Raw genomic sequence first — 10,937 nt, forward strand, 5'->3', positions numbered from 1 at the left:
GCTCTCTTGGCCACCTGGGCACACAGGAACGCGTTCAGCTACGAACGTTTAACGACCTGTGAAGCCGAGCTCCTGAGTTTCACTCCTGAGTGCAGGGTTCTGGAGGACGGAGAGCACCGAGACTGATTTTCGCCTGCGTCCGGCAGCAAGAGCTATTCCAGCTCTACACAATGCCTCCTGAGACGCTGGAGACGGTTCGACAGATACAGACCCAAGAGCCTTGACAGCAAAAAGGTGCGGATGAGCCCCGCACGTCTCCGCAGCGCCAGCAGCCTACCGAGGCCCGCCCCTCGGACTGCCCCGAGCAGGAGGCTCGCCCCAGCGCTTCCCCACCGCCCACCACGGACGCAGACACCACGGCGGGGCAGGAGCGCTCACCCGGAAGCGTTCGCGGAGGGCGTCACCGCCCATCGCGGGTGCTTCCGGGTGACGGCGCGGTTCCCCGCTCGGTACCTCCGCCTCGCCGCCTTCCGCCGGGCCGCGCCTCTCCTCGCCCTTATCCCCGCTCCCGCTCTCTCCGCCTATCTCCTCTCCTCTCCCCGCGCCGCACGATGCCTCTGCGGGGCTCCTGGGCCGCAGGGCCGTGGACGTGGCTGGCTCCATTGCTCCTGGTGGCGCTGGCGAACTCCGCCGCGCGGGCCTCCGAAATCACCTTCGAGCTGCCCGACAACGCCAAGCAGTGCTTCTACGAGGAGATCGCCCAGGGCACCAAGTGCACCCTCGAGTTCCAGGTAGCTGGGCGGCCCCTCGGGGAAGCGCCGCCTGAGCCGCGCTGGCGGAGCCGGGCCTCGGCATGCCGCCCGGAAGCGGTGACCGAGGGGCCTGTGCTGGCAGGGCAGCCGCTCGGCTTCGCTGCTGCGCGCTGCTCGGCTGCGGCGAGCGGCTGCGAGAAGGGAGCGCGGGAGCAGCCGCCAGGGCCGTCGCGGAGCTTCCAGCCCCGCCGAGGAAACGCTGCGTGCTGCCGTGTGCTCCGCGGGGCGGTGGGAAAGCGCAGACTCGGCTCGAAGCTGAATGAGGCATTTAAAGTTGGCAGTGCCCTTTGCCCTAATGGCTGTCGTGTAGTGTCGCAGCCCGAGCAGCGTGCAGAGTACCTAAAGCGCAGCCACCCAACGAGATGCCGCAAAAGTCACTTCCTTGTGATCCGCCAACTGTTTGCATAATGGGCGCGATCGAATCGGAGGAGCCAATGTTTGCGGTTTCAGAGAATGGTTCCGTTTGGGCCACATTAAGAAAGTGATGGAATAGTTTTGCACTGCTGAGTGCGCTGGGCAGACAGCGAGACAGGAATGTCACAAAAGGCAAAACGTAGGCAGCCAGCATCTTGTTGAAGACTGGCTAACAAGCAGATATTAAGTGATGCTGCATAAATTTTCGTGCCTTTTCCAGTTTCTAACATTGTGAACGTGCAGCCATTGTGATAAAGCACTTTGTCTGTCTCAGAGATGTATGGAGCATGCAGTTCTGACAGTTTTGGTGCCATTCAGTGTATTGGCAAGGTTGGAAGCTTTTTGTCTGCTAGTTCAGTTGATACAGTCACTGACAGTACAGCATGAGATGGCAATCACAGCTACTTTTGGGGAGTTTTGGAGGGGCTGTGTTCTGGCTTTTCTTGTGAAAATCCCGTGCTTTTTTCTTCCCTGGCTGCTGTCCTGCCTTTAATATTTCAAGGAGTGTTGCTGCCAAAGACTGCCCTGTTTTACTGTCCCACATGCTCTAGTTTTTGGATACCTTTTTCTCTACCCTAATGTTTCTCATCCCTGCCTGTTGCTATTATGATTTTTTTTTCTGTGCATTAACTTTGCCCTCTGTTTGGAAGTGACTGCTGTTGGAGGATGTTGGGCAGATAGGCTTGCTACTACCATTTTTTTTGGTGACCTAAACAGGAGTAGCATTGTTGAAAGGAACGTCTGAGTTTGATCAACCACCCTAGGGTTGAAGTGCTGTCCTTATGTTTCTTGGCAGCATGTTTTCATAGCTGAGAGGAGACTCAAGCACGTTCTGTGGGAAGGCATCCAAAGGGAGATAAAGCTCTGGCAAATCTTTACCATGTGTATGTAACCTGGCTTTTTTAGGAAGTGTTGATGTAGCTGAATGTCAGTAACTTCTATGTAATGGGTAAAAAGTATGCTCCTGTCAAATTTGCGATTGCACTTCAAAGATGAACCATTGTTTCATTGTAGAAAATCATATTTTTGTTTTGCCTTCCAAGCAAGTAAGCATTTCTGTGTGAAAAACAGAGCTATGTGCAGACATTTATATGGAGAGTTCCAGACATGCAAAAATACTTTCTTTTGCTCTTTATATGCTGATGTCACATATTTTGAAAAATTAGAAATATTGCTTGCCAATTGAGTATTTTTGAAACTTCCATTTTGCAAAGCAGCTACTGATTCTTTTTAATTTAATTGTACCACTAATGTTATGTTTTTATCACTCAGTACCTAAATAAACTAATGCGAGTTTAAATAACTGAACTGAAGTGCAGATACTCAGCTACTAAAACGTTTCAGTGAGTTTTGTACGTGCCTTTAGGTATAAATCACTTCCTCTTTCAGCTTATTTTATCTTGAAAGCAAAAGGTTTGGAGGCGGGATTGAGAGTAAACTACTAGATCACCAAGCTGTCATAGCTAGAGGTTGGGTAGCTAGTCTACAGAGCAATATGCTGTAGCCCAACAATAACCAAAGCCTGAAAAAAGACCCCTGAGACAGCCTTGTGAAGTTTTGAGTCACTTGTGGGTATTATCTGAATGTGCTGGTTTAGGGAAGAAGTGCAGTGGCTAGCTATGCAGGAAAGGGTCAACAGACCAACAGAACAGTCTTCTGTTCAAAAGCACAGGTGAAGAGGTGCCAGGTAGAAATAACCTGTTCTGCTGGTCAAGTGGCATTCCTGCAGCCTAAAGTGGCTTGAGCTAGTAGGGTAATGAAGCGATTAGTCTGCAGAGAAAGGAGCTGTCGTACTGCACATTGCTATTCATGGTCACGGAAGACAGCAAATGGCTGGCTACCATAATGTCTTTGCTGCAGCATCGTGTTTGAATCATAGAATCATAGAATCAACCAGGTTGGAAGAGACCTCCAAGATCATCCAGGCCAACCTAGTACCCAGCCCTATCCAGTCAACTAGACCATGGCACTAAGTGCCTCATCCAGTATTTTCTTGAAGACCTCAAGGGACGGTGACTCCACCACCTCCCTGGGCAGCCCATTCCAATGCAAATCACTCTCTCTGTGAAGAACTTCCTCCTAACATCCAGCCTATACTGACCCCGGCATGACTTGAGACTATGTCCCCTTGTTCTGTTGCTGGTTGCCTGGGAGAAGAGGCCACCCTCCCACCTGGCTACAATGTCCCTTCAGGTAGTTGTAGACAGCAATGAGGTCACCCCTGAGCCTCTTCTCCAGGCTAAACAACCCCAGGTCCCTCAGCCTCTCCTCATAGGGTTTGATGTACTGTAGCCTGTGCTGTTCTGTAGTTGTTTGTGGTATTTTAAGAAACATTGCTTGGTTTGAATATACTTTCATGTATATTGTTGTTACATTAGGCTGAATCTAAAGTATTTTGAATTAAGTTCTGCATGTCTTTCCTAAAAGATCTGTTTTGCAGACTTGCTGTGGAAGATTTTCAAATTGTTAAAGTGAAAAACTTTGCACTACCACTTGACAAGTCACGGTTCTTAGAAGAAAGGTATTAATGTTTGTTTTCTTAAAAAGACAGTGTCTTTTGTTTTTTTTCTTTTCAGGTGATCACTGGAGGGCATTATGATGTTGACTGTCGGCTGGAAGATCCTGATGGCATTGTGCTGTACAAAGAGATGAAGAAACAATACGATAGCTTCACGTTCACTGCATCCAGAAACGGAACGTACAAGTTCTGTTTCAGCAACGAGTTCTCTACTTTTACACACAAAACTGTGTACTTCGATTTCCAGGTTGGAGAGGATCCACCACTGTTTCCTAGTGAGAACAGAGTAACTGCACTTACCCAGGTAAAATGCCATGTGTTTGACAGCAGCTCAGCTGTGTTAGATGTCCATATCTCTTGAAAAATCAGTGGATTGGAGCTTTCAAAATAATCACAATTACTGCAAATAAGCTTTCTTTCCTGAACATAAGATATACAGAATGCAGAACTCAGAAAGTGCTTAGGAGAAAATCAGGATAGTAAAATAAACTCTAGGCTGCTATCTCTTTTTCTTCTTTTTTTTTTTTTAAATTTTATTAAAGAAAGTTCATTTTAGTGCCATGCATATGTACACCTAGAAGTGTGGCTTTCACAGACTGTAAACATTGGTGGATCAGGGTTTGGGGAAACATTGTTTTGATGTTTTCAATGGTAGAGCTTTTATGGGAGGAGGACTTAAACTGACCCCTCATGTAACTGCATTTTTTAAAACAGGAAAGAAAGTATTAGCAAAATAAAAAGATTAACAATATCAGCCATATTTAGTTGGCTTCTAGGTGTTTGTTCTCTATAAGACACTACAGAGTGTTCACAGAATCATAGGACCCAAGGAGTTCATCGAGTCCAATCCCTGTGCCAGAGCAGGACCATACAGTCTAGCTCAGGTTACAGAGAAACACATCCAGACAGGCCTTGAAAGTCCTCAAAAAAGGAAACTCCCTGGCCTCTCTGAGGAGCCTGTTCCAGTGCTCTGTGATCATTACAGTAAAGAAGTTTCTCCTTGTGTTGAGGTGGAACCTCTTGTTCTGCAACTTACACCCATTGCTCCTCGTCCTATCACAGGGAGCAAGTGAGAAGAGCCTATCCCCCCCTCCTGACACCCAGCCCTCAGATATTTACAGACCTTTATTAAATCCCTTCTCAGCTTTCTCTTTTCCAGACTAAAAAGTCCCAGGCCCCACAGCCTCTCCTCATCAGGCAGTGCTCCAGTCCCCTAATCATCCTTGCAGCCCTCCCCTGGACCCTCTCCAGCAGATCTCTGTCCCTCCTAAACTGGGCAGCCCAAAACTGAATGCAGTATTCTAGATGAGGTCTGACCAGGGGAGAGTAGAAGGGGAGGAGAGTCACCCGCCATCTGCTGGATATGCTCTTCTTAATACACCCCAGGATCTCATATTGGCCTTCCTGGCCACAAGGGCACATTGCTGCACCATGGTTAACTTGTTATCCACCAGCATTCCCAGGTCCCTCCCCACGGGGCTGCTCTCCAGCAGATCACCTCTGAGCTTGCACTGGTGCAGTTTATTATTCCTCTCCAAGTGCAGGACTCCGCAATTGTCCTCGTTGAACCTCATTTGGTTCCTCTGTACCCAGCTCTCCCATCTGTCCAAGTCTCACTGGGTGGCTGCACAGCTGTCAGCTGTATCAGCCAAGCCTCCCAGTCTGGTGTCATCAGCAAACTTGCTGAGCAGACTCTGTCCCCTCATAAATGTCATTGATGAAGATGTTGAACAGGTCTGGACACAGCACTGATCCCTGGGGGACTCCACTAGCAGCTCTCCAGCTGGACCTGACACCGTTGATGACCACTCTTTGAACTCTCTCTTGTAACCAGTTCCTAATCCATGTGTTAGATCATTATTACTGTATTGTCAGAATATCTCAGTGTTCTACCACCTCTAAAACCATTGAAACTTCTCTTCGAACTCTTCCTGCTCATGTCCTTTGATTATAGCCATCATCAAACCGTGTTTTAAACAGCCATTAAAGAATACTGGATGTCATTACTATTTTGCTAGTCTGGACTCAGCAGTATAAATACTGCCTTCCTTATGCCAGTCTTCCCTGCAGTAACAGAGATCTGTAATAAGTAGATGCCTTCCTGTTAATTCAACTACAGTTCTTGCATCTTGTCATTCTTGTCTTCTTTATTTTGTATTCTCATTCTTGGTTTTTCATCTTTCCATCTCTTTTTCCTACCTTAGTCTCTGTTCTGTTCAGTCTGTGTAGGTTTTCTTCTGCTATTGTGCCACCAGCAGAGGGACTGTGGGAAAGAATAATGTGGCAGTTCCTGGGTCTAACATCTCTGAAGCCCTTTGCAGCCTGTGGGAGATGTGTATGAAAATACAGTTTATCACTGGGTTGTAGCATGCACAATGCAAATAAGGTAGTTAGGAAAGGGAAAGTTAATTTTCATAATGTATCTTTGGTAAGGCACATCTAGCCTGACCAAGTCTGGGCAGTCTTGCACAGGGACAGTGAAAGGCAAACCCCTAAAACCAAAGTGGTTTTGTTTAAATCCCTTGTGCAGGCTAGGAGAGCTCTATAATTTAATAGTAAGACTAATGTCAGGTTTTGAAGACCTCCTGAATTTCATTGAGAAGAGTATCTTGGACTTGTTCAGATACATGTCTTGGAAGCGCTCATCTTGAAAAGATGATTAGATACAGATATGAGTAGCTGAGAATGGTCCTGTCAGGATGTTGTGTGCTATATTGTCTTCAGGAAATAGATATATTAAGCCATGAAACAGAGAAACAAACTGTGTCTAGAAATACAGTATTTTGGAAATCTGTTGATTAAAATAGGATTGGAAAACTGATAATACTCCTTTTAAGTGAAAAAGGACAAGTTGAACAATGAAGTATTGGTTATATGATTGTGTTGTAGAACATTTGGAAATAACCTTTTGAAAGGTAAAAGAGTTCTGCTTTCTCTAACCACTCACCATTTGCGTAGATGGGTAACAGATGAATGTCTTCCAAAAAGAAATTTCTGAGTACAGTAATAAACATTTTTCAGTGTGAGAATTATGCAGCAAAGAGTATCACACTTGGAAACACAGAAGCATGCTATGTTCATCCTAATGTTACAAGCAAATGCTTGTCTTCCTGATACGTGTAATTAACAACTGGGGTACCACTGACGTTTCAAAAGTGTTTCTAATGCTGATTTTGAACACAAATATACACGAACTCAAGGTCTGCTTAGTCACTTTCAGAGTGAGTTGTTTTTTGTTAGAGCTACAGTTTTACATGCTTCTGTTTTAAGAGTGGTGCATTCTTGTGTGTGGTTTGATCATTTTGAGTTACATTTTACGCATTTACCCTATCCACATAGAATCCACATAGAATCAACCAGGTTGGAAGAGACCTCCAAGATCATCTAGTCCAACCTATCACCCAGCCCTAACCAATCAACTAGACCATGACACTAAGTGCCTTATCCAGTCTTTTCTTGAAGATCCCCAGGGACGGTGCCTCCACCACCTCCCTGGGCAGCCCATTCCAATGGGAAATCACTCTCTCTGTGATAAACTTCTTCCTAATATCCAGCCTATACCTACCCTGGCACAACTTGAGACTGTGTCCCTTTGTTGTATTGCTGGTTGCCTGGGAGAAGAGGCCACCCCCCACCTGGCTACAATGCCCCTTCAGGTAGTTGTAGACAGTAATAAGATCACCCCTGAGCCTCCTCTTCTCCAGGCTAAACAACCCCAGCTCCCTCAACCTCTCCTCATAGGATTTGTGCTCCAGGCACCTCACCAGCTTTGTTGCCCTTCTTTAATGGACTCATTCAGTCTATTGCTTGCAAAGTTACATGAAGCCTGCTTTTAAGTACCAGACCTCAAAGCCTTGCAAAAAAAGCACTTGAAAAGTTCTTAATTCAGTGATGTGTTTTGTTTGCTTCTCTAGATGGAGTCTGCCTGTGTTTCCATTCATGAAGCTTTGAAGTCTGTCATCGATTATCAGACACACTTCCGCCTGAGAGAAGCGCAGGGCCGCAGCAGAGCAGAGGATTTAAACACTAGGGTGGCCTACTGGTCCATAGGGGAGGCAATTATTCTTCTTGTTGTTAGTATTGGGCAAGTATTTCTCCTCAAAAGCTTCTTCTCTGATAAAAGAACCACAACAACCCGTGTTGGATCATAATTCGTAGTGGTAATACTTCAGGTCCTTGTGTGCTACTCATCTGTAAAAATTAACCATTCTCCAATTAATTGTACGTGCAAAAGTTCTGAATATATGCAGCATTCAAATGTGTCTGCCCCTTATTCCTCAAAAATCACAAAACAGACCCAAGATGTCATGGCAGCTGTTTCAAGTACACGGCAGTGACCAGCCTCTCTTTATTTCCACTGATTTTAACCCAAACCAAATTTGATTTTCACCAGTTATGATCAGCCAACTACAATGTAACATTTTAAAATAACTTAGCAGTTTAGTGTCTGTATGTATGAAAATCTGATCCAATTTTAATTTTTCAATCTGAATGTATTGGATTATAAAAAGGCAAATGTGATGAACTGTAGAGCACTGTTTTGATTTGCTGTTGAAAAAAAAATTCCAATGTTAGTACACCTTGCTTATTTGTAGAACAAGCAAGGTTGACACTACATCATGGTGCAAATTCTCCATCAGCCCGATAAATCTCCACCTTCAAAACTTGCTGAGTTTTATACTTGAGTATGTTTGCTTAAACATACGTTCTTCTATGGTAAGAGAAATTATTTCTTCCGTGACAGAGTTTGCCTGAACAACATGTAAGCTGAGACTACTTAGGAAATCCACTTTCTCTATTCAAAAATCCCAATCTCCATGTTTATTTTCACAACAGGCAACAGAATAGGAATCTTGTAACTTTCTCAGTGAAACTCTAAAGTTTCTGTCCTTCTACATGTTGCTGCTGCTTTTTTGGATTTGAGACCAGAAGTACCTTGTTTCATTAAGCAGCAGAGCTAGCACTGGACAAGGTTATATTACGTGTTGGGCACATAGAAAGCCTTTAACTAAATTGTTTTCGTGTTATGAGGCCTATTTGATACTGACACTGCATTGCACGAGTGCTGTAAATTTTGTTTTCCTGTGTGTGGTGCACTGATACATGAAGTGGTCTTGTGCATCTGATTGCCACTCTGTTTAGCTAGTGTATGGGAAGTATTTTAAGTATTTCAGGTTATCTTTTTGGTAGAGTTGCTTCATTTCCATGGCTCATGTCTTTGTTAGCTTACATACTGTAAAGTCGTGTTTTATTTGAATGTGGAAGGTAGTAAATGCATGTACAATACAAGTAGCTTGAGTTGAGCTGGTCATGATGATGCTAAACTCCATCAAATAGCTCTGGGGGAATAAGCAGACTGACTAATTCTCAAGTGCACACAAACTAAACAAAGGTGAAGAAAATTATCACATATTGCTAGATAATTCAAAGGAGGTTCTTAAACAAGTTCTTGGCAAGCAGAGAAAGAATGCTAAACCCATATTAATTTCCTGTCTTATTTATATAAAAAACTTAGTTACATGTACAGGTGACACTCGAGCAGTCTGGAGTTGTGATCTAGGATGACTTGATTTTAAAATCTTGTGGTGGCTGAAAAAAACCCAGAAGTGCATGTAGTCTGTGTTGTGAACTTAATGACTGCTCTTTTGAAAACCAAAAAAAGACCTTACACAGCCACAAAATTATTTAGAATATCAGAAGGGAATTAAAAATCTTCAGAGCTATGTGTAATGTTTTTCTATCCTGTACTGACTTCTAAGTACTGAAGTCCCATTTTGGGGTGCAAGCATCCCAGAAATGGTTAGACTCACAAAGATCAGGCATCAAACATCTAGTGCTTTCTTCTCAGTGATGCAAGTCTGTGCCTGCACACAGTATTCTTGATTGTATCTGTATGCTTTATTCTTGTGATTCAGCAACTGATAGTGCTTTCTGTGCTGTGTTGCACACAATAATGAAGCAAGTGGTACACTTCTGGTGCAAGTGTCGGATAAAAACATGATTTAATTTTCTTACTGTCCACTATTATCCTATGGAGTTTGAATATTGCTTGTGTAGCTTTAATCATGGCAAAGGTGTTTGATTTAAAGACTGAAATGTGTTGGCTTTATTTTCCACTGAGGAATTCTCTGTGCTGTCAAAAAGAGTGGAGTGAGACAGACAATTGTCAGCCTCCACATACCGATCTCTATTAGTTCATAATGCTTGAATGTGTTAAATGGGACTGTTCAGCTTAGTATTGATTCCACCACAGAGGTTTCGAGCACTTGACTTTCGCATCAAAGTTAAGTATCCCAACCAGTCCTCTGGTATCCTGCTGCATAATGCGCAGCAGTAGATTACAGATGCCTTTATTTTTGTGTTATTGAAGACATGGCACAAACACACATTTAAACATAGGTGTATATAGTTTTTAAAACGTGTCTGAATAGGCTACAATAAAACACATGCTAACACGCAGTGGTTGAAGAAATGCATTGTGACTTTTGGTTAAAGCTGCATCTTTTTAGTTTTTGAAAATGATAGTTTGATTAATGGTTGATACACATGTACACGCTCTGCGTCAAAGGGGATATAACTGTGTTCTAAATTGCTGGAGGCCCTAGGTTTCAGCTATTCCTTGGATGTTTTATGTTTACAGAACTTCTTTTCTTGTCCTGAAATGTCAGTTCTTATTTTAGTTGGGGGTGGGGGGCATGGGGAGGAAGTTTTGTTTGATTAAGTAAAAAAGCAGTCCCTGTGAATATTTTATGGGGAAAATAAAAGTTAATATATGAGTGTGGTCTGATTATTTTGTTTGCATGTTCGAGCGGGGAGCATTATTCTTCCAAAAAACCCTTTGAATAATGATTTGAGTCATCAGCTTGCATTTTAACACAGTACAGTTAATCTGCCACCTGACACTTGGTCGTGGCTTCTGTTGCTGTTCATCGCAAACTGTAGTGGGTCACTGCTGTTTGCAATTAGCTGTGCTTTCAGGTCACAGGAGAAAACACAAAGCGAGGTAGTGTAGTTACTGGCCCTTTGCTCAGCCCATCAGCAGGGCATGCAGTAGTACTCAGAAATCTCTTCACGTTGGAGTTGGATTCAAAGTTGTTGACTACCAATGCCAGGAATGACTTGGGACCTGCTTCGTCTTTTCATGTTCATTCACTAGGTACAAGGTTAATAGGGGATGATCTAGAAAGGCATCTAACTAATGTTATCCAACAATGAGATGCCTTCTTCACCTCTGTTTTCAACAGCAAGGAGGG

General features: G+C 44.0%; 1 protein-coding gene across 1 annotated transcript; it reads left to right on the forward strand.

Annotated features, from left to right (window-relative positions):
* The first annotated feature begins 427 nt into the window (after positions 1-427).
* On the forward strand, positions 428-10,460 carry TMED7 (transmembrane p24 trafficking protein 7). The gene is made up of 3 exons (XM_064140085.1): positions 428-731; positions 3,743-3,988; positions 7,599-10,460. Exons 1-3 carry the CDS (start codon positions 552-554, stop codon positions 7,833-7,835), a joined length of 663 nt encoding a protein of 220 aa, XP_063996155.1. The 5' UTR covers positions 428-551; the 3' UTR covers positions 7,836-10,460.
* The last annotated feature ends 477 nt before the right edge of the window (positions 10,461-10,937 follow it).

This window comes from Pogoniulus pusillus, chromosome Z (assembly GCF_015220805.1).
Source record: "Pogoniulus pusillus isolate bPogPus1 chromosome Z, bPogPus1.pri, whole genome shotgun sequence".
NCBI lineage: Eukaryota > Metazoa > Chordata > Aves > Piciformes > Lybiidae > Pogoniulus > Pogoniulus pusillus.

What these genes read in the sequence shown, in the direction of transcription:
- TMED7 (XM_064140085.1), top strand. Translation starts at nt 552, where the DNA reads ATGCCTCTGCGGGGCTCCTGGGCCGCAGGGCCGTGGACGTGGCTGGCT. An exon ending in AGTGCACCCTCGAGTTCCAG is followed by an intron (nt 732 to 3,742) that starts GTAGCTGGGCGG and finishes TTTTCTTTTCAG; the next exon opens with GTGATCACTGGAGGGCATTA. An exon ending in GAGTAACTGCACTTACCCAG is followed by an intron (nt 3,989 to 7,598) that starts GTAAAATGCCAT and finishes TTGCTTCTCTAG; the next exon opens with ATGGAGTCTGCCTGTGTTTC.